Below are 25,252 nucleotides of genomic sequence, written 5' to 3' on the forward strand. Positions count from 1 at the left end.
GTTAAATGAGAATGTTTACAAGAAAATAATTTGGTTGTTACTGTATGCAAAAAAAGTATTTTTTACAACAAAAATCTTCCTTTCACAGAGCTTTGGAAAACAGCACAGTGAAACCACTACAAAACAAAACATTAACAGTCAAGCTTCAAGCAGTAGAGCACATACAGTGTACAGTCTATTCTTATTTTTATAACTAAGCAATCATGTTTTAGAGTATACAAAACATGAATAACACTAATTCAACCTTTAGTTTTCATTTGTTCATGGCCTACCAATGTTATACATTTATTAATTTAAGAGGGACAATTATTAGCTGACTTGATATGCTGTGGACACCATGGTAACACTGTACACCTGATACTCCACAATATATTTAATTAAAAATACCAATGCTAGCATAAATGAATGAATTACAGGTTTTCTTTGAAAAATAAGTTTTAAATAACTGATAATATTTTTATGACATTAATATAATATGAAGAAATACCAGTATCAATGTAATGAAATTAAAACAGAAAAGCTTTTTTTCTATGTAAGGATACTAAGTTGAATTATTTCACAATTCGTGTTAAAAAATAATACCTGAGACATTACTACCAAAAAGTCTCCATCTGACCAAGCTTGTTTAATAAATATTTGTGAGGGTACAGAAACTATACAAAGATGCTACAAAAATATAAAACACAAACAATTTTGAGATGCTTGTTTCAGGCTCATGCCTTAGCTGAAATCAATGAAGTGGGAGTGTGCTTACTTGGCCTGCTTGCGCCACACGGTGGCTAATCTATGAAAAAACTCGGAATAACAGATATCTATGTGTGTCTGCACAAATCTTCAATATAGTTCATGATGTACAGACCTTTTTTTTGGGATTCCCATACCCAAGGATACATATTTGAATATATGGTCAATAGATAAACATGAGGAAATAAAAATAATAAACTGGATTATATGGAAAATTAAACTGGACAAAGTTAATTAATTTGTATTCTGCTTATAAACCAATACTACAGGATAGTTAAACGGTGCAAACAGACAAGCAGAACATATAGTGTACCTCAGCAAGCTTTCTATAAAAATGAAAAAATACAGTTTTTAAAGCACAGTGAAATGAAAATACATGTGTGCTAAAATACTTGTGTGTTAAACGAACTGGTGAACTAGAGTCCCTTGATAAAAAAATGAGGGCACTCGATTGTCTTAAAATGTAGATGTGCTCATTCAGAGTACAGGTTGAGCTCAAAGGTCCAGATGCAGCCTACAGTACTCTGTACTAACAGCCCACAGTAAACAACTATGTCCAACTGGTTAAATAACGTGGGGTGGAATATGGTCAGCTATGGATCTTCTGGCTTTCTGTACATCAGTAGCTCCAGGGTTTTGCCGGAGGCCCCTCCAGTGAGAGTCAACTGCCTTTTAAGACACTATAAAACTTGTGTCGAATCACCAATACTTTACAGTATTAAAGGATTGTATCCATACAAGAATGTGCAAGGTGTCAATAGGTATAACAGTGTAAACACTGCAGTATCCTGTATAGTATGGCATCATGGCATTTTTATTTTTTTGAATAATCTGATGCAGGGTTGCACTGCACTGTAAAACTGCCAGGTGGCACACCGTGTCCAGAAAGTACGGCAGCTGTGTGTGGCTAGCAGACTCAGTTGTCAGTTTGACACTTCAATTGCATTAAATTATTAAATTATTAAGTATTAAATGTTTATTAACCCTTTAGTGCTTTCCTGCACTAATCATACTCTATGCACTAGCGATATAAATTAGATCATTTTCAATTTCAAATGATAAAACATCATTTTTAACATCTGATACACCACACTGCAACCAATTTAACAAAAACTGAAAAAAAAAAACATAATGAAATTGGATTTACCTAGACTGCTTTGGTCCTTTGGAAAGTATTCAGGAAACAGGTACATATATACAGTATACAGATTTCATTATTAAAATCAAGAAGCAATGTATTACATAAGAAACACTCCATGAAGACACAGAGACAAAAAAAAATGGTGTCTCAGCCTCCTCTGATCTCATGAGTCTTGCACTGGCTACTCATACTCACAAGCTTTTGCACCCGTTATTCTTATGTAACACAAAGTGATACATATTCATTGGTTTAATAACCACTCCAGATAAGTATTGTCTACATCTCTCTTCTTTTTGTAAATTGCTATTTTTTACTAACTGATAGAAACAGGATTGCCCTGAAGTGATTAAAAGTGTCCAATTGGGATTTTGTATTTGGAACAGAAGTCAAGCAAAAAATAGTTGCTAGTTTATACTTAAAAACATAATTAAGGTCACCTTATTACCACTTCTTTCATTTTGTTTACTTGCTCCTCGAGAGCCAATACAGGAGCTTTGAAATGTCCCTTGAAATAACTGCCTGCTTAAATAATTTCCTAATTAGTCCTAATATGTTATAGGGATAAGATGGTTTGATTAAGTAACATTAATTGGGTCAATCAGAAAATTACAATGGTCATTGTAGCCTGTAAAGACCAAACACGGAATCTCTGCAAAAAAATCATTGTACAATGTTCAAGAAGCAGTTTGAAAATTGACAGATATTACCAAAGGATTTCAAATATGCTGCACCATCAATGAACAATACTAGTCCTTGAAGAAGCAGAAATGATTGTTTCTTTACCATGAAAGGAGCAGCTATAGTTTTTGCAATTTAGGTGCCCAAAATTTTTAATACTTCAAATTGGCTGAGCTTGAACTACTTCAAGTTTGTTTAATTTGTTTAACTGTTCATGCAAGGTTAGGTGTGTCCATTCCCAAGTTTCAGACATGATTTTAATGAAATATCAAATAAAATAAGATTTTCCAAACAAAATTTAAAAGTGAAAACAACACTAGGTGATATTAAAAACTGTTAAATGAAAAAAATGATGTCAGCAGATTAGAATACAATGAAGTCATACTAATATAACAACCGATAAAAAAGTTCTATAAAAAAACAAAAAAACTGACATGTAAAAATAAATATAAGAAATAAGAAGATAAGATCACTTTATTAGCCCAGCTTGCTCTCCATGAGACACACAGACAGGGAGAGAGAAAATCATACAAGTAGTGGTTTTAAAATTTATGGGACACTAATTCTGAGTAATTGAGTTATAATCTGTACCATTTTGGTGCATCAGTCTTCAAAGCAAGGACACAGTCCAGCTAAAAACAAGGGCAAACTTCAAAAGAAAAAAATGAAAAGCTTCTGTATCAGCTGGTCATTACAACAGTAAGGCTTTGAACTTTCAAAGGATGAAAGTTCCCTCAAGTACAAGGTTGCTTTGCTCAGGTCTTTAAGGACTAGTTTCCATTAGCTGTTTTTCCTTGTTTTTTCCTGACTTGTTACAAATTCTATGTGTCCATTGTTCTACTTTGGTACTGTTTTTGTTTTTGCCATCCCATCTAAAATTCTTGGAACAATAACCAGTGAAATGATGACTCAACATGAAAAGAAATTAAATGGAAGTACTGTATTGTATATAAGTGTAATTTTTTAATGTACTTTATATGCATCTCATCTGAGAAACCGAGACAGTGAGAGAAAGCTAATTTCCATTACCATTTCACACAATCAGATATATAGAAAAATAATTATTTATCTGACTTCCTGGTGATGCAGCAGTTAGCATTGCTAGGACTAGGACTAGGACTAGCTACTGTAGGACCATGATTTCAATTATGGGGTTTGCAGATGCAAATTTCAATTTCTCCTATCTGTATGGCGTTTACAGTATATGTTCTCCCCAGGTTTGTGTAGGGTTCCTCCGGGTGCACCTGTTTCCTCTCTTAGACAACAGATATACTGCTAGATTAATTGACTTCTGGGAAAATTGACCCTGGTGTGAGTGTGTGTGTGCACTCTGCAATGGACTGACATCCCATCCATGGTGTATAGGTTCTGGCTCCCCCTCGACCCTGAACTGGAAGTGGTATGACATACAGTATGGACGTATGGATCTAACTTATTTGGGAAAATGAAATATGAAAAAGTAAAGACAAAATGCAAACTGCTTATACACTTTTATTTTTATTAGTTCTGAGTGGATATGTCAAATACCTAAACAGCAATGTAAATGTCAGGGATTATGACCATCACTGCCTAATGAAACTGAAGTCTTTTTCTAACAGAAAATGTCGACCACCAATTTTGTCATTCCCCTACTTTGAGAAAAATATCCAGCTATGCCTTTGTATGATTATTAACTTACAAAACAAAAATAAAATAAACCTGTAAATGTGCCATAATGGTATAATATGTGTGAAGAACTGTTAAGTTTGCTAACAAAAGAGAGAATTTCTGTGATGCAGAAACCTTATACAGTATGTGTTTTTCTTTTATTTGCATGACAGATGTTAAAAAGCTTTGCTTTTTGGCATCAATTTTTCATCCTATTTTCTAACTGCTAACTCCCGTTGGGGGTAAGTTGTAGTAACAGGCTGAGCAGGGCAGATCAAAATCCAGGCATAGACTTCTCTCAAAGAATATTTAAGCTTCCACTTGCAAAGATTTTATGCCCCAGAATACAGTGCAGCAGTACACCTTTAGTCGCATACTTAACCACAAAACAAAAAAGAGCAAAAGGACTCAATATCATAAATGCTGACTGGTTCCTTGGGAGGCAGGAGAATGCTTATATTAGACTAAGATACAATGCACCATAAGTACTGGACTCTGTATCTTAAATGAAATTGAATTTACTATAATACCAGAACTATTACATGCTAGGATGAAAAAAGCGTGGTAAATCATAGAAGAGATATCACTGATGAAAACATCACACAACAGTGTGTACATTTTTTTTCTAATTGGAAAGTGTCATTACATTCTAAAGCAAAATCGTAATATCTGATCAAAACACCCTCAGATATTTGCTAAAAGTCACTGTTTTAGGCTAATGTTCTATTAATCTAAAACATGAACTAGTTTTTCATACTGATAGCACTTTTCAAACTATGGTTTTGGTCAGACAAAAGGTACTAGCAAAAGATTTCATTACCACTGCTCTAATCCTGTATTAATTCTTAATATTTATGGTACCGAAAAGGTACTGACTTGGCTTGGTCTCACAAAACTGTAGCCAGTCTGAAAAAGGCACAACAGTGCTTGCACTTTCTATGGTGCTTAAAGAAATGTGGTATGGGGAAGAAGTACCTCATGAACTTTTGCTGCAGCACCATAGAATGTGTCCTCACTGGTGGCATCACTGTGTGGTACAGCAATACTACAATGCATGTCAGAGATGCGCTAGAAAGGGTTGTGGCAAAAGCACAGAGGATTACTGGATATGATTTACCATGAATTGGTGAGATTTACACCATCCACTATCACAATAATGCCCAATCCATCATTCATGACCCATCAAACTGTTATCCCCCCTGTACTTTGGCAAGCGGTACTGCAATATTAAAGCAAGGACCACTGGACTCAAAAACAGCTTCAATCCCACTGCAGTGCCTCAATACACATCTGCACTACATACTTTTTGCATGGTTTACCATGTTTTTTGGGTTGTTTTTTTTCTCACTCCTATGTATTTATTGTTCCTGTTGTCTACATTGTGTGGTGTTGTCTGTTCTACAGTGTATGTCCAGATAGTTCAGTGCGATTAAGAATTTCAACGTACTGTACATGTACATATGGCAATAAACTACTCTACTACTCTACTCTACCGAAGGACTAAGGAAATTAAAATTTGTGAAAAGTAAAATTCATACTTTATGTAGTTTAGTTAACAACATTAATTTCAAACAGACATTTTACAGTACCTGTATCTTATGACAATGAAACAATAAAACTGACGCAACTGAAAAAGAATTATAGCACTGTGGACCTTGGAATAAGGTCTGCCTGGTTTGTTCTTCTTTTATGCAAACTCTCAAAAGAATTAATTTGCTTTTTATTGTACTGTATTGCACCTCTGTATCTGTTTTGTTTCCTTCCCTTTCAACATTCAGTACCATTTGCCTTATCCTCTTGTATGAAACAATTTCTCTAAACTGACCGCCATTGTGCTCACTTAACAGCAAGCTCTGATGTTCACTTTTATCTTATGCATTGCATTGAGCATTAAATGTGCTTGTTCATCTTTCAATAGCCAAACAAGGCCGAGCAGCTGTTCCAGCTAAATCTGACCTGGGAGGGTGGATTCTGAGCAGCTCTAGGGTACATGAATCACCAAAAGCTTTTTCAGCCTCCATATGCAATACAATGAACACTCACTAACAGCAAAAACTGTACTTCATTACTATTTAGAAACATGCAAAATAGAATTGCTCTAGGTTTAATTAAATGCTCTAGTGTTATGCAAATCACTCAACAGCAATGCCACTTTTCCATTTTTTAAATGTTTTATTAATAAGTATTTAATTCTTTAGTTTTAAGAGAAGTGTTGTTTGCCCTCTGGCTGAACTCTCAGTAAAGTACAGTATTTATAACAGACAACTTCAAGTGAAAACAAAATAAATAAAACTATAAATTGCAGCCAAATAAAATAACTACTGTTGAAATGTTATTTATAATGTACAGTAGGTACATATGTATTTCATTGGAGAATTAACTTAGATTGTAAAGAGGTTAAATATGATTGTTTTCTACTTTAAATACAGTAGCTAATTAGTTGGGTGTCGATTACCTCTCTTATTCCTCAATCTTGCACAAATAACACAAATGTCTAAAGACATCAGAAATATCCCCTTACAAAGACAGTGCAAACTGAGAAAAAAATAATTGTTCAACTTCAAGAAGAACACTTACAGAGCAATTGTCCATGTTTTCTGATCCAGGCTAGATGAAACACTGAAAGACTCTAATCTATCAGGAGAACAGATAGTTGTGGAACAGTTAATGTCTGAAATTGTAAAAATAAAAGGAGGGCATTTAGTCCATAAAATCTGTTTGGTAGTTAGTAATTAAGCGATCTAATGATTTCATCTTGACTTTTTCTTGAAAGAAGCCAGGGTACCGGCTTAAACAACATGGCTGGGTAACATGTTCTATACTCTCTTAATCCTTTGGTTAACAAAGTGCTGCCTGATCTTTATTTTAAATGCACTTCTAGGTTTATTTTTAACATTGTTAAAATTAAAAATAAAAACACTGTAAACGAAGCAAAATAAAAAAAAAATCAGTGACTACATGTACACCTTTTTTGTATGTTCCGGATTCTGAAAATGCTAAACATGTTGTCAATTACTGGATTGCTAAAATCCTAGGATAATAACAACTAAATGTGCAGGTGGATCCCAAAAGACAAATAACTTTGATGTTATAGACAGCTTGCAATATTTTTAACATTAAAATAAATCCACTATTTTCACAAAAATCTTTTGCTTCATTGCTACTTTTTCTGCTTTTCTGGGCTTCATTGCAGTTGTAATATTAGATCCAATCTTTATAGGTTTGCTTTATACTGATTTATACTATATTATTTGTATTTACAAAAGTGTTGCAATATTTAGCAGACATTTTAACTGATTTATCTGGGAGGAATTGAGATTACTGCCTGGCCATTCTGAATCCTGAAAAGGAAAATTAACAATGCCCATAGAGGCTATGATTCAGGAGGCTATGATAGAGGCTATGATTCAGGAACTTCTAGTGAATTGCAAAAATGGAATTGCTTCAACTGTAAGTTGTTTTTTTTACGGTCAGAAGTGAAGACTGGTGAAAAATACAAAAGAATGTCCACATATTGTGGAAAGAATTGTATGAATCAAGGAAGTGCTGACAAATGTGAAGAAAGTCTCAAACTCGACACAAGCAATTTGGTGATGAATAGCTGTTTGGAAAACCATCTACATAAAGAATTCTTTGTTGTGGGAATACAAAAAACTGCAGAAAAGACAAAGACTGAGATAAAGACAAAGATTTTACATCAAAGACTGAATATGTCCTTAAAATAATTTGAACCACCGAAGACAAAGGAATACACTAAATGAGGGCAACGCATCTATCACTAGATGGCAGTGTAATATCATTTTCTAAATTCTCTGATGCTGTAACTTTCTTTCTCTCGATTCTAATGTTAATGGTTAATTAGAATCTAAAAATATGAGGGGTTGACAATTCTCTGTCCATTTCCTTAAACAAAAACAAAAGTATTAAAACTAAACATAGCTTTTACGGTCTGTGGTTCTTTTACATAGAAAATCCCTGAAATTACTGTATGACCTATTGTTTACAGGCTGCTTTGTACCATCTGTGTGTTTTCGCTTCCAGTACCAAAACAGTACAAGCAAATGTTGCACTTTCAATGTTTATTTAAAAAAAGAAACTGCCAAGAGCTCAGACAATTTGACACACATCACATCACAGATAAACATCAGATGACATGTTGTGTACTGTACATGTAAGCCAAGACACCTCAGAAACACCTGAAAAAAAATTCATTAGGATTTGTTGTATCAACAAGACAAGTTGAAAAATTATATCTTTTCAGTTTGTTTTCCTTTTTGATATTATCATCATTTTTATGGATGTCTACTAAAAATATTTTTTATTTAACAGAAATACATTTGACAGTTTCCAGGAGTTCCATGATACACTATTCTTTACAATATTCTAAAATAAACTTAATTACAAATATCAATATGAATCTGGATTTCACCAGGGTGTGAAAAAGCTTTCTTTCATGTTGTGCAATTTTTAACATTTTCTACAATTGTGATGCATAGAATGAAAAGGAATATGTTAATAACCATTAACTTTAATTTTCTATCATAGAGACTAAATGACACACTCTCCTATATGGGACACAAGCCTCTTCCTTGGTGTCCAAAGCATAACGTTAGTGTTTCTTGGCAGATATTTAATACTTTTAGGTCTCCTTAACAATAAAGCATGCATTTTAAATTGAACCTCCTTGGCTTATGTTCATAGTAACAAGTAATAGGTTTATTCCATGCTGAAAAAAAGAAGAAAGAAAACACAACGTTTCGGCCATGGAGCCTTCTTCAGGTGTGAGCTCACATCTGAAGAAGGCTCCATGGCCAAAACATTGTGTTTTATTTCTTCTTTTTTTCAGCATCAGAATAAACCTATTACTTGTTCCTTTGCAGCCTACACATGGTGACGCAGCTACCCACCTGAACTACTTATGTTCATAGTGCTATATTACCCAGATTTAGGATTACAAAAATGGATTGTTGGTCAACCAAGTAGAGAGAAGTTGACCTTTTCAAATATTTAAAATAATAAGCACGTGTGGTTTAAACCACCACCTTAATTTCAATCCGATAATCTCTCTTTGCAGTGTCGGTTAACCAAGGCCCTTTTAACATTAAACCGATTAACGTGTTCTGTATTCAAATTACTTTAAGATATTTGCTTTCACTGAAGGTTACAAACTGCTATAAAGGTCCAGTTGAAATAACACAAATATTTTTGTAAAAGCTGCATTGTCCTACAATATACAATCTAATTTCAGAAGAATACATGAATGCAGTGTAAGAGATGATGCATTTATAAAAATCACCACTGGGGGACAATGGACAGGCCTGCTTCAAAGCCTTTAAAACATAATGTGTCATATAATTTGCCAAACTAAGGCTTTAAATTAAGTAAAATATAAAGTCAGCTGTGACACAGGGATAATGCATTGATGAAATATGTTTAGCCTGAGTATATTACAGAGAATTACTTGGTAGAAAAAATAAAGCATACATTTAGATGGCCTGGAGTCTAGGAAAGCCAGAGAAATGTACACATCATGTCAAAATGCTAGCAAGGTCCAGTGAATAAGACATTTTATTCTTTCCATAAATGTCCTTAATCTGTAAATATACTGTATAATGCAATGCTTTGAACAGAAAACCACTGAGAAGGATATGACTCTAAAATAGATTAAATGACTGTCTTTAGTCGAGTAACATGATTAACAGCACAGTCATTAAAAATGATACTGCACACCATTTACAAACCAATAAATATATTTATACTCCCAAAACAACCAATTTGCATATATTGACAAATTGTTTATTTTTGAGGTAACTAGTAAAGATCAGATGACTAGAAACCATACTGTATTTCAATCTGTTATTTTCAAGTCCAAACCTAAATTCAAACAGAAAAAAAAATACACATTTACTAGAGACAAAGAACCTAAACAAATTGATGAGAGCCCAAATCAAATGATCTATTCAGTCAAAAGAATAGATTGTTTTCACATTTCACAACCATTACACGCATACATGCATATCTGTCGGTGTTCTAACACAACATTCTTAAATTAATTAGACTTTCAACCTGCCTACTGTTTTTACTCAAAAGACTTATAAAGAATCATACAATGTTTATCAACGATGTTGCATGGTGAAATATCTTCTCTCCAGTAAACTGCTGTATCATTCTTAACAAATAATGGACTGATTATGTTCACTTTGGAAAAGTGACAATGTTTTTTGTTTATTTTGGTTTATACCATCTTACCACTGTAAGAAGACGCACAAGTAAAAAAATAAATAACGCACCTCTGTGCAAGTTTCAGTTGTCCCTTTCATATCCCACAGCTGCACTGATAAACTGCTGGGTTCTTCCTCCTCCTTCTTAATATCCATGACATACTGCACCTGCTCCCAGTTTCCTCACGCTTTCTGCCTGATCATAATTCACTCTCTGAAACAGCCGCATCCCTCAGTGCAGCTGCTCAGGCAGAGTGACTGGGTCAGTACTGTACATTTTATTCTCAAGTTTCCTCAGCTGCATGCATACCAGATCACTGACCAATGCTGCTTTGCACTTTGGGGATTCAGTAACATAACCGATAGAGAATGTTAAATTTGCTAATTGTGTTATCTTTTACAAACTATAAATTGTCAGAAATGAGAATGAGGCATAATGCCTATGAACTGTAATACAGGCTATACTGTAAAAGACAGCAATGACCGAGAGATGATTATTCCCTGAAGCGGTCAATGGAGTCATTTCAAGCAACAGGCTTGTTTAGGGAATTATTTGGTAATGCAGGTAATGTTGAGAACATTTGACATGTTGGCATACTGTATGTACTGTACATGCACATTTTGTTGACGTCTGACAAAAAGCCCTCCATAATCCCATAAAAATACATCAGTTCAATCAGCAATTCCATTACATCTCCCTATGAAAACACAAAATACTGTAGCATCCAAATATAGCATGATATTTGATTCCACACTATCACATCTTCCCATCTAAGATTGGCAACTCGAGGCTCAGTACAGCAAGGCTGCTGCTGAATGCTGCATTTTTGTTGGTAACAGTAATCAGGCCTTGTAAAATTCAAGAGATGACTGCCTAATTTGCTGACACATCATGCCTCTTAAAACCAGCCTTCAGATTACCACTGTCATGATTATCCTTGGACTCCTATGATTCCTCAATTGAGACCCTGATGTTAAAATAACAAAATTTACAACGTATTGTCTGAATTGTGCTTGGGTTGTTATCTGTTATTCTGGCTAGGCCTTCCAGTACATTAAAAATTTGCTAAAGCAAATATAGCCGTGGGGTGGGGAATGAAGGGGTGAGATGAGTAAGATGAGATATCCACAGAACGATCGATCTATTTATCATTTAGTTGCAGAAAGTCTCCTGCAGATGTACATTTCCATCAACCTTACTCTGAACCTAAAAGAAGTTTGTTTTTCCAAATATGAAAGCATATATTTTAGACATTCATATAAACTTCTGAGACTGAAAACGTCGATCTTTGATTTTAAAAACAAACCAAATTAGTTACATATTTTGTTTCTTTTGCCAAAAAAAAAATTCTCATACTAAAGTGCCAGTCGGAAGATACTAAAGTGCCAGTTGGAATGTAATATTGAAGGTTTGTATCCTCTGTTAATGCTCTCCACTTTTTATGTGAATGCCACAGCAGGTGAGTAATACAGTATATCAATGTATCTGTTACTTTGATAACACTCAATGATTTCGGTCTAGGGATCTCATGATGCAAGTTTCAGTTTCGCACACTGCTTCTGATATACAGCTGAGGTCATTGAATACCATGCAGTTCTTATTTCGCCATTTAATGGAAATTTGGTAAGTTTCATGTCAGCCACATTGCTGTCAAAAGGATATCCTATATACAGTATTTCAATACACAAGCTCCATCTTTTGTTGTAATCAGGAAAAGAGAAAAGAATTAACAATAAATCAGGAGTCCTTGCAGCAATGTGACACTGCAAACGTAAATGTTCTTTCACTAGTAATAAAATATACATGGTTATTATCTTTGAAATTTGTAAATGATTCAATTACAGCTTTGCTTTAATGTTCTAAGGTAATTCCAGCATTCAGCATTGTTTCTTCAAAAAGCATACAAGACAATACCAATACAAAGTTAGCATATAATCTTTAGCAGTTATGAGTTCCCTTACAGCTGCACCGTGTATATTTTCTCTACAAATACCTGTACTGATTTAAGTTTAAAGCATTCTACAACAATAATGTAGATATTAATAAAAGTGATTATATACAGTATCAGTTGCTAAGTAAAGCAGCACTGTTGTGTACATTGTCCTGTTCCCTTGGGGGTGCCACAGTAAGAAACTGCAAGCATGAAGAATAAAAATCGAATTCCTTTGTGACTGGTGATCGAATAAGAGCTGGAGGCAGGTTAGTGATACAAAAATAGTCATATGGCTTTAATTATCCCTGTCATGATAACAATTAAATGGGGGGGGGGGTATTTCAGAGAGTAGTAAACAAAGCTTTATTTTGAATTTAAACTTTCTGATAACCTTTTTCTATCAGTGTACTGTATAAGAGAGCACTCGCACATTTGAAGTTTCAGAAGGTACACAAGAAATGAGAAAAGTACACACATAAATGTAATAATTTAAATATGTGAACAAAACAGAACCAAAAAAGCCACCTGTGACTATGACCACCACAAAACAAATTTGTTAAGCAATATTTCAGGCCAAATAATATTGGAAAGCTTAAACTGTACTTTTGTTTTTTCAAAGTCAAATGAATACTTTACATCAAGGTCACTTTAAATAGAACCCGCCCCCACCCCCCCAAAAAAAATAGCTCCCTCTCCAGATATTGTATTTACAGTACACACATTCTTTAATAATCCTCCTAATTTACAGAGCATCAAGAATCACACTTTGCTTTATGCTTAGAGCGTACTTAGAGCTCCACTTTATACAGTAGGTATAGACATGAGATACAGGACAATACAGAACTTTAAAAATTGGGTGATTTGAAATAAAATGTAATCATACAGTATGAAAACTTCAATAATGCATTTTCCATTATCATTTTCTTATCTAGAGCATAGTATTTGGGAGATGAAGCTATGGATGATGTTTGTAATTAACTTAGTTTCACAGATTAGCAAAGACCCATTGATTGCATGCCTCCCTGTTTTGAGTGTTTTTTTATTAGGAGACAGTTTTGAGCTAATGGTGGAAGCTTGATCTAGAATACACCTACTGTATGGTACTGAACTTCACTTGACTTTCCAAACCACAACATCAGAAGGACAAAGTAGAAGAAATGCAAAATACTTTAGTGTATACCATGTTTAACAAAGGTGTCAGGCAGTTTATATTGCATGTGCATTTATGTATGTAAGAAAAGGGTAATAAAAAGCATACTTTTCGCAATGATGTTTCAGCTGACGGGACTTTCTTGGGAGATATCTGCGAAGAGAGCAAGATAATTATTTCCTTGTTTTCCCTCTTCAAAGATATCTCCTGTGGTACAATACTGTTACTTCGCTCTTCTGTCAATTTGCAACAGCCTCAGTCTTGCTTTATTTAGCATATTAAACAGTTTTTAGCCATATGCTCAGGAGATACTGTAAGTATAAAAAGTCTGTTTTCATTATTATAATTACAACAAAGTGGAGTAACAGCTCCTTAAAGTAGTTGGCAATGTTAAACACTGGAGGTGTTACAGCTACATAAACTCAATTGTTACAGTTGCATAATGTGATACAAACCAGCTGTTATCACTGTTATTTCAGAATGATGCTATTTTCTTTCCTCACAATCAGTAGATTTTGTTTAAGAAAAACAAAATGGTCAGAAATGTTAAAATTCTGAAGTGTGGTGTAGTTTGTTTTTTTAGTAAATTCAAGTTCTGAAGCTCAAGCTGTTATACCCTCATAAAAAATGATAGAAACAGAATGTAATTCTTGTTAGGACTGATGTCTATGTTTGGAATGAAGATGTTGGAGCAGGAGCAGAGTTGTACTGTAGATTATCATAGCTGTTACTGAAAGACTGCACAGCTAAAACTTATCATTCTGTTTAAAAACACAGTAGGCCCCATGAAATACTATTGTCTCAATACCCTAGCCATCTTTGTCATCAAGGGCACTTTGTCGTGTGTTTGGGGGTGTCAGTTTTTCTGGCTTCTTCCTTTTGCTCCTGAAAAACCCTTTGAGCCACATTGAGTCACACTATGACATTTGAGCCATAGTCATACAGTAGGTTTATGTCTCATAAATATAAAATTGGTCATTTGTATTGAGAAGTGTGAGTGTAATCCTGTCTAAATTTGAATAAAGTATTACTGTGTCAATATTTCCACAATGAGCATTATTTTCCTTCTGTGGACATCCAATTGGCTACATTTCAAGTAACACACATGAATGATGGAAGAAACTCAAAAATTTAAATCTAAAATAAAATCAATTTAAAACTAATACTCAAAAATTGGTACAAGGTGATACCAATAACAAATCACATTTGAAGTTTAAACAACCGATAGAAAATGACCCCAAAGAGAAAGTTAAAAGAAAAAGGTCACTTTCTCCTGGAGAAAAGACCATAAGACATAAGGATCCCCCACAACCAGGGCTGGTAACCTCTAGATAACACCAGTACAAATTACAGCTCCTAATAATATAATCTGAAAAGGAATGGATTTGCACATCTTCACCTTACAGCTTGTTTAAAAGTATTTTCCCCTCTATATACAGTGATTTATATAAACAAATATCTAACAAAATACAGTACATATTTATTTTGTTATATTTCCTTAGATACTGTATACCTTTATCTCAGTTTTGCTAAGTTTATAGTGCCTTGCTAATGTATTCAGACCCTTGCACAGTTTTCACATTTTGTTGTTTAAAGTCTTGCAGTCATGACATTTTGAAGTGGAAACTAATACCTGTTATATACACAACTCACTCCACACATTAAAAGTAAGACACAAAAGTAATCAATAAATTGATAATTAATATGAAAGAAATATAGAAAAAGTGTGATTGCATAAGTATTCAGACCTAAATTAATGCGGGTGCACAAAACTGCCTTAATGAGCCACACAAAGAGAACAGTGGCCTCATGTTATTTTAATTTTAAAATTTTAAATATAAAACCATCTGATTCTTTATGGTCCCTCAGTTAGTGTGTTTCAAGCAAAGAGTTATCCGTGTAGATCAAGCTTTCAAAATAACTCAGGAATAAAGTATAAAGGCACGTATCAGCAAAACTGAACAAAAACATTTCAAAGTTCCTTGATATGTCTTTGAGCATGGTGAAGTCAATCATTAAGAATTGGAAGGAATTCAGAAACTGCCTACATAAGACTAGTAGAGAGTTACCCAATAGACGTGTCTGTAACTTCTGCCAGAGGTGCTTTCATCGAATATTGAGTTCACGTCTGAAAACGCATGTAACATATTTCTTTTTTTTTTTAGTTTTTGCTGACATTTACTGTAACGTATCTTACCATCAGAAGCCTTCAGTCTGAGCATTTAGGTTTTTAATAAAATATTAAGTTTTAGAAAATGTGTATTCATCAATTTCTAATCTAACAAAATGGGATACAGTACCAAGGATTTTGCAAGGTAAGTGGACACATGTTAAATGCAACATAGATAGCAAATAATATATAGTAGTATGTGTATACAGTATTACAAGCCACAGTGTGATTTCACTCTTTTAATATGTAATGTTTTAAAAGATTGTCACTAAAATTAAGAATTAAAAAACAAATAACTTTAAAAAAAGAGTAACAGCACAGTTCCAGTGCTTTAAAGTTAGATGTGTGCTTTCAAGTATTAGATAGGAACTTTAATGTCCATAATTCATGAACTGAATAATACGGATAAGGTATGGTCAAAAACAGGCATCAAAAGCGTAGACACCTGGTCAAATTGTGTTTCAGTGAATCGCTAAGTAACGTTGACACAACCTCTGCATGGTACAACCATTAGATCTTCCTAAAACGTTTATTGCACAATTAGTATACAAAATATAGAATGTCCACAGCTCCTTTAAACTTTTTGTTGCCTTATAGCTTGGAATGTATTTAAACGCAATCATGAATTCATTACACATTCTACAAAGATTCTGGCTTACCTTTCAACCCACATTTGCAGCATACTGTCAAAACATCTTTTTTGCACCTCAGAAATATTGCTAGACTACACCCTATGCTATCACTAACTGTGGCAGAAATGCTAATCAACAAATTTGTGTTCTCTCGAATCGACTACTGTAGTGCTCTACTCGCTGGGGTACCTAAATCTACTTTGAACAAGCTACAGTATGTCCAAAATTCAGCAGCCAGAATCCTGACCAGGGCTAGTGCAAATGATCAAATTACTCCTATTCTGGAGTCCTTGTACTGGCTTCCTGTCAAATTCCGTGTGGACTTTAAAATCCTCATGCTCACCTATATGGCTCTGCATGGCTTGGCACTTCAGCACCTGTCTGAACTATTATCGCCCTACTCCCCACCTCGCAACCATCGCTCTTCTAGTTCTCCTCTCCTTACTGTCCCCCAAGCCCGTCTACATTGTATGGGTGACAGGGCCTTCTCCTGTTATGCCCCCAAGCTCTGGAACTCTCTGCCCAAACATATCAGAAAGTTACCTTCGTAAAACTCCTTCAGATTCAAAACCTTCTTTAGAAAAGCCTTTACTTAACTGGTTCCATTCTTCACCCCTCTGCTTTTCTTAGTACCACCATTCGTAGTCTCCCCTGTATATTGTAATTGTGTTTTATCTTGTGTATTCTTTTCATTTATTGTTGTTGTCATTCTGTAAAGCGCTTTGAGAAGCCACCTTCAAAGGCTCTATATGAAACAAAGTGTATTATTATTTTTATTTTTATTATTATTATTATTATTATTATTATTATTATTATTATTATTATTATTATATTTAGCACATTAGTTAAAAAAATACTGAAATAGCTTGGCTGGAAATTGGACAATCCCCCTTGTGATCGTAATCCTCAATAAGATCAGATCACCTTCAAAACCACACACCATATTAACTGACGTAATATGACGTAAGTGAATCGCTACGTAAAGTTGACACAACCTCTGCATGGTACAACCATTAGATCTTCCTAAAAAGTTTATTGCAGAATTAGTATACAAAATATACAGTAGAGCCTTTAGAATGTCCACAGCTCCTTTAAACTTTTTGTTGCCTTATAGCTTGGAATGTATTTTAACTGGCCTCAACCTACGTTAAACTTTAGTGCCTTACATGATTTCAGTATAAATTCAGAAGTTCCTGTAGGCTTCCTGTGCTGAGTTGTGCATTTCAGTGGTGTGCCTCAATCATAAGCACCAAGGAGCTTTCAAAAGAACACCACAACAAATGTGTGGAAATGGCCAGATCAGAGAATGGATATGAAAAATTACAGTACATTTAAAATAATTATTTTGAAGTGGAAAGTGTATGGCATCACCAAGAACCTGCTAGATCAGGTCATTCCTCCAAACCACCTGATCAAGCAAGAAGTAAGCTACCAATGGTAACTTTGAAAGCTATTGGCTTTTATAGCCAAGTGTGCAAGAGAAAACAATATCCCAGGCACACCACAAATCAGGCATACAAGGCAGGCTTTGTTCTTTTAATAAGGGATGTTGAGAAGGAAGCCATTACTGAAAAAGCAGAAACAAAGCATTTGAGTGACACTGCAAATAAAACAATTTATGTGGTCTGATGACACTAAATGCAACGGTTTGGCTTCCTTGCACAACAATAGGTTTGGCACAAACCCACCTTAACACATAATCCAAAAAAACACCTTCCCAATTGTGAAGCATAGTGGTGGCAGAATCATGTTACTGGGATGTTTTTCATTGGCAGGGACTTGTCAGGATAGAAAAGAAAATGAAAAGGCACAATGTCTAGAAAAGTAATTAAGGAAAACCTGCTGCCCTCTCCAAAAAGCTAAAACTAGGATGGAGGCTTACCTTTCAGCATGATCCAAAGCACACACTAAAATCTACATACTATATAAAAAGCAAAGGAAGAAAAATCTTGAAAAGTTTGTTTTCAAAAAAAGTTTCAAAACTTGTGAAGAAGAATGGTCAAATACTCTTAAGTCTAGGGTGTGCAAATTTTGTAGAGACCTATCCTAGTGACCCACTGCTTGCTGTTAAAGATGCTCCCATCAAATATAAACTCAGTGGGATGGATACTTATCCAAATTATGATATTTCAGTTTTGTATTTTTAGTATTTTTCCATCCATCCATTAGTTTTCTAACTGCTTTATGTAATGCAGGGTCACAGGGGAGCAAGAGCTAGGCTTGGGCTTGAGCCTGAGCCAAGCAATAGGCGCTTTCCAGTCCCTGCGTTGGACTGGCAACCCTGGACAGGTCTGGACACACACAAAAACCACAAACTCCAGGGTGAAATTTCCCAGAAACCAACTAACCTACTAGAATGTTTTTGGACTGTGGGAGGAGCATCCAGAACACACTCGTGAACACGGAGAGAACATACAAACTTTAAGTATAGAGCATCCCAGGAACTGGACCCAGGGTCCCAGTGGTACAAGGCAGCAATGCTAACTAACGTGCCAACATGCTGACCTTAATAATTTTTTCCCCAAAAAAATAACCTTAAATGTGTGGAGTATGGTGTATAGATAAAAGGAAAAAATCCATCAAACCTAACTCTGACAACAAAATGTGAAAAAATCAGGCACTATTTAATACAGTATGTTCATACATATCTCCGCAGTATATATGAATAACAAATCTACAAATAAAATATTTTAGGAGAGAGCAAATACAAAACAGGTAATAAACCCAATAAAATGGACATCATCATACCTTCATAGGAGCAAGCTGAATGGGTGTGATGTACGAAGGGTCCACCATTGGTTTGGGTCTATTGGCAGTGTCTGCCAACAAGCTTTGCCATTGCTGGGGAAGGCCTGTGAATTTCTGCTCTCGGTGGTCAAAACCAGTGTGAACCCGGTGCTCGAAGTTGGATGGGGCAGAGATCTCCAATTTTTTCTTCTTTTTTCCAAACATATTGGAAAGTCCTGACAAAACTGCAAGACAGGGAACAATGGGAGAATTTAAGCTTAGCTGGCCTATAGCCTGAAGTGAAACAAATTTATTACAATAAATGTTTAGTTTATTGTAATCTGCACAATAGTAACCATAACTAAAGTAAATTTACTTCACATTATTTAAGGTATTACAGGATGATATACATTTAGCAGAGTTATGTTCATAAGTTTGAAAACATAATTTAGGTTCTGGGAAATCAATTCCTAAAGATAATGTTTTTCAACAGTGACAAACATACTAAATGAAATGACAAAAATATTTGTTCACATAATATCCTAATTCTATGTCTATAAAGGTATAATCCAGCATTGTGCATAGTATAATATACATAGAAAGAGGAAAGATAAAACATTGAGCACACATTTTTTAAAAGACACAATTCGTAATTTTTAAAATATACATTTCTTATCTTCTAAACAAGATCCAGTAAAACTGTCAAATTGAAGATAAGAAATATTTCACTTCATTTCGTTGTTATTTTTTTTTCTAAAATGTGAAAGAAACTGAAAAGCTGGGGCAAACACAATACTTCAAAAGTCATTATGTTATTTCAAGATGTTTTCTATTTCTCTGAAGAATATGGTCTCAAAGAGCTTTGAGACTGCTCAGTTAACTGATTTCAGTGTATACTCATAATCAATAAAGCTCTGTGTGTCCAATACTAAATTTGAGAGAAATAAAATTCAAGATAGACTACTTTATTATGTACTCACTTTATTGGAATACCACAAAATCTGAATTCTAACGGCAGCAAACTACAGGATGCTACCATCCCAGAAGTATTTACAACACTCTTAATATAAAAGTTAATGTGCTTTTTTTTAAAAAAAACTTTAGTTGTAGTTATGACATATTTTTATTATTTACCATACAGTTGAACAAGACTGAATTGAAATACAAGATCAAACACCTCCTGAACACAGACTATTGGCACCCAGGACTGATAAGCTAAATCAGTCTTCAAAGCCAGCTCTCCAATGTAATAGTAGGTCAGCAAATACTTTAGGTTTCATAACTTTAACACATACTGCAAAATATAAATACTGACAGAATATTTCAAACAGCCTGTATTAATGTGAATTATGTAAATAAATTAGTAAGATTAAGCTCACTCCATTACTGATTTTATAGGTGAGGAAGAAATAAAAAAACGCTCTTTATAAAAACCATTAATGAGAATGAAAACTCACATTATTCATAACAAAACATTCATACTGAATCCTTTTGTTCACTGTTTTTTATATTATAATTGGAAATTTCAGGTATTTTTGTGTTAGATGGTACAGTATTAACTTTGTGGTGTCTAATAAAGGAAGCCTTAATTTAATTAGGCTTCAGGATTTTTTTAGTTCTCAAAGGCAGGTTTGTGTCCTTTCAATTGTTACAAAACCACTGTAAATTTGAAGAATAGTTCACTTTCACCTACAGTATTTAAAAAAAAAACCCTCTTGCTGCAAGAATATCATCCCTTTACTTACCCTAGCCTATAGGAACTGCTTATACTCTTATTAACACTTTAATAACTATAGCCAGTGCACATTTCAGAATCCACTGGATAATTAATCACTACCTAGGTTTTTCTTCTTTATTTACTGTATCTCAGATTCTCCTAAGCCCTTTGGACTCATGGGATGCCACAGGACACTGCTACCCTCTTACCCAGGGGCTAAAGAAGTGTGTTTCGAATGTCTTTCTTCTTGTGTAAATAAGCTTTCACCCAGTTATGTCTACGCGGGGCAGAAACCAAGACATTTTATTGTTTTCAGTCATGCCACTCTGAAGCAATAATTAATAGTTGTTTTATACACTCTATGCATTCAAAGTAAAAAAAAATGAAAGAAGTAAATGGATAAAACAAAAGAAAAATGTAAAGTCATAATGGCACAAACCAATTAGACCCCTTCCTGTGGTAATCCTGAATTAAATTAGATGCACAAAATCACCTTGACATGCCACACAATTAGTCAAATGGCTTCTGTCTGTGTGCAATAATATTTTTTTTTGTGATTTCAGAATAAAACCTCAGTGTCTCCATGAGGTTCCTTAAGGTAGTGAATTTTAGCAAAGGCTCAATCATCTAAGGAGCTTTCAAAGCTAGTCAAGGATAAAGACATTGAAAAGCAAAGATCAGTAGAAGGTAACAAAATCTTGAAGTCGCTGAAGAATATCCCTATGATCACTGTCTACTCAATCATTAAGAAATGGACAAAAAGGAAACTGGTGAGTGGCGCCACTTTGAGGGCAACAATGACATTTAAAGAGCTACAGAGATCACTGGCTGCCATCAATATCCTGGTAAGACCAAAAGTGGAAAACAAATCTCACATCTGGCTTGAGTTTGTACAAAGATCAGACGAGACAAAATTGGAACCTTTTTGATCTAAAAGTCAAGCAGTAACATTTGCAACTCAAGTAATCTACCAGTAAAGACCATCCCTAGAGTCAGGAATGTTGCCTGCATCATGTTATGAGAATGCCACAGCAGGGACTGAAATGCTTCTTAGAACTGAAGGAAAAATATACTGAGCAAATTACAGGCAACTGCTAGAAGAAAACCTGTTTCATTCTGCTGAAGACTTAAAACTGGTACTGAATCCATCTTTCAGTAGTTATCCAAAGTAAAAGTCCAAAGCTACATTGGAGTGGTTTAAAAATAAGTGAATGTCATTGAAGGCCCAGTCATAGTCCTGACTTTAAAACTTGAGAGAGCTTGAGAAGAATGGGCAAAGATTGTATGAAGCAGATGTGCAAAATCATCCATCATCACTGTCCATGTAGCTTGCTGTCTTCCAGTACAGAAACACTTGAAGATTCCAACATTGTACTGTACGTCTGTCCATCTTTTGACAATGACAACATGCAATTTGTGGTTGTTGGTTGGTCACTGAATGTGTTGAAGGAGCCTCACGATCTCTCTGATGAACCAACACTGCTGGATACCTCCTAATGGTGGGTAGCAGTAAAGGCAATAGGTCAGCTTTCCAACATACAGTAGAGTGTGTCAGCAGTATAATAGAGAAAGTGATTATGGTGAAGGATCTTGGTGCTGCACTTGTCACGAGATTGGTAGGTCGTCGGTCCTGGGTTCTTTGAACTTGAACTTTATTGCCATATGTAACCGGTACTGGTACAATGGAATTCTTACTTACAGAAAGTCTCTCGATTGTAAAACAAGTGTAAAAAACAAAACAAAGTGCAAACAGTGCATCAAAGACAATATACAAACCAACAGTAGACAATTTGCAAGTAAACATGTAGACAGTTTGAATGTAAACAATAGTTTAGATATAGCTATAGATAAGAAATCATAAAGAGGTAGATGGTGATGGTGTAGGTGTGGTCATAAATGTGTTCGCCAATCTCACTGCTTGTGGATAGAAGCTATTGACGAATCTAGTGGTAAGTGTCCATATGCTCTTATATCTCTTGCCTGAGGGCAGTGTCCTCTGTGATGGCCAGAATTCTACCATGGCAGCGGTCCTCATAGAGCTGTTTAATCTCGGTGAGACCACAGCCGATGATCTTCTGGGCCATATTGACAATCCTCTGCAGTGCCTTTCTTTCTTGCGAAGAGGTGTTGCCATACCACACGGTGATCCCGTTGGTGAGGATGCTCTCGATGGTGCAACGGTAGAAGTTCACCAGCACATGTATTGGCATCCCCCATCGCTTGAGGCACCTCAAGAAATAAAGGCGCTGCTGAGCCTTCTTCATGATAGAGTCAGTGTTCACAGTCCAGGTTAGATCTTTAGAGATGTGAATTCCCAAAAACCTAAAGCTGGTGACTGTTTCCACTTCCATTCCATCAATACTGAGTGGGCTGTGAGTGTGTGGCCTGTGTCTCTGAAACTCCACTATTAGCTCTTTCGTTTTCTTCACGTTCAAGTCCAGGTTATTGCTATGACACCACCTAAGCAGCTGTACGACTTCATCCCTATAAGTGGACTCGTCATCATCACTGATCAGTCCTATTATAGTGGTGTCATCTGCAAACTTAATGATGCGGTTGTTGCTGTGTCTTGCTGTGCAGTCGTGAGTGAACAGGGAGTACAACCTTGGACTCAGACAGCAGCCTTGTGGGGTTCCAGTGCTCAGGTTGAGGGGTGTTGATGTTTTATTGCCTATCCCCTACTTGTGGTCTCTCGATAAGAAAGTCCAGCAGCCAGTTGCAGACAGAGTTGCACAGACCTAATCCCCTGAGCTTTGTCACCAGTTGACTGGGTATGATGGAATTGAATGCTGAACTGTAGTCCACAAACAGCATTCTCACATACGAGTTCTTAGTGTCCAGGTGTTCCAAGGCTGTATACAGAGCCAGGGAGACAGCATCATCTACTGATCTGTTGTTCTGGCAGGCGAACTGCAAGGGGTCCAGCGGCTCTGTGATGGAGGAGTTGATGTGTGACTATACCAGCTTCTCCAGGCATTTCATCACCACAGATGTTAATGCTACTGGGCGGTAATCATACAGGCATGTCACTTTTGCCTTTTTGGGGGTTGGAACAATAGTGGGTTTTTTAAAGCAGGTGGGGACCATGGACTGTGACAGGGAGGAGTTAAAGATGTCCGTAAACACTGTGGTCAGCCTGGCTGCACATGTCCTCAGGTCGCGAGGTGGTATCCCATCAGCCCCTGCAGCCTTATGGATTTTCACCCTGCTCAGAGTCTTCTGCACGTCCTGCTCTGAGAGTTTCAGAACAAACTCGCCCTGCACACTTGAGGTCTTCTCAGCATTGCCTGTGTTCAGAGCATCAAAGTGGGCATAGAAATGGTTCAGCTCTTCAGGCAGGGATGCGTTTCGTGTCAATCTCCTGGATGTAGCCCTTGTAGCCTGTGATTGACTGTAATCCCTGCCACAGCCTCCGGGTGTCAACGAACTGCGTTTCAAGCTGCACTCTGTAGCTCTGTTTGGCGCGTTTTATGGCTTCCTCTAATGCATACCGTTATTTCTTGTACAGCTCTTTGTCCCCCGATTTGAACGCGGTGGATCTATCTTTTATTTTATTGCGAATGTCGTTGTTGAACCACGGTTTCTGATTGGAAAATGACCTAATTTTAATTTGTGGTACACAAATGTCGTTGCAGTATTTAATATAGCTGGTGACCCGACACAGATTTTAATACTCATTTAAATCTGTGTCGGGAGCTCTGAATGCGCCCCAGCCTGTACTATCAAAGCAGTCTATTAACCTGCTTTCCACCTCCTCAGACCAACAACGCACTGACCTGTTCGCAATGGGGGAGGTCTTCAGCTTCAGTTTGTACTCAGGAAGCAACAGGAGAGCGATGTGGTCCAATTTACCGAAACTCGGTTTGGGAAGCGCTTTGTATTCTCCTTTTATTGTCGAGTAGCAGTGGTCCAAAATATTGCCTCCTCTTGTCGGTACAGTGACATGCTGAATGTATTTTTGCAGTACTTTTCTCAGATTGCAGTGGTTGAAGTCCCCAACTACAATTGAGATGGCTTCTGGGTGGGAGTTTTTGTGCTTGTTGATAATGTCGTGGAGTTCGCTGTGTGCTGCTTCCACACAGGCTTGAGGTTGAATGTAAACGGTTGTGATAATAGTGGCGGAAAACTCCCTTGGGAAATAAAAGGGTCGACATTTTATGGTCAGGTGTTCTAGATTCGGCGAGCAGGATTTAGGGATTACCGTCACGTAATCAGGAAGCAAACGCCTCCTCCTTTGTGTTTGCCGGTTGCTTGGTGGTTTCTGCCCATGCGGTAAACGGCGAACCCCTTTGGCTGGATGGCGGTGTCCGGGATGCATGCATTCAGCCAGGTTTCAGTAAAGGCATAAACACAGCATTCCCTCAGGTCCCTTTCCACGTTGATCCGACAATGTAGCTCATCTATCTTATTGTCCAGTGACTGAACATTAGCTAACAAAAAACACGGCAGTGGTGGTCTGTGCGGACGCCTTCATAGTCGCGCTAGTACGCC

At 36.1% G+C, this 25,252-nt stretch overlaps 1 protein-coding gene across 3 annotated transcripts in view; it reads right to left on the bottom strand.

The window, feature by feature from the left end:
• The window catches only part of pak5 (p21 protein (Cdc42/Rac)-activated kinase 5), a 130,748-nt gene that overhangs the window by 54,841 nt on the left and 50,655 nt on the right, over positions 1-25,252 (bottom strand). For 2 of the 3 annotated variants that reach the window (XM_015351350.2, XM_069178669.1), the window contains exons 2-3: positions 19,066-19,289; positions 13,624-13,668 (exon numbers count right to left, since the gene is read on the bottom strand). In XM_015351350.2, the coding sequence (XP_015206836.2) occupies positions 13,624-13,668; positions 19,066-19,269 (249 nt within the window). In that variant the 5' untranslated portion in view covers positions 19,270-19,289. The remainder of the gene's footprint in view (positions 1-13,623; positions 13,669-19,065; positions 19,290-25,252) is intronic. The other variant, XM_069178670.1, reaches the window with a different exon arrangement.

Source organism: Lepisosteus oculatus, chromosome 2, assembly GCF_040954835.1.
Source record: "Lepisosteus oculatus isolate fLepOcu1 chromosome 2, fLepOcu1.hap2, whole genome shotgun sequence".
NCBI lineage: Eukaryota > Metazoa > Chordata > Actinopteri > Semionotiformes > Lepisosteidae > Lepisosteus > Lepisosteus oculatus.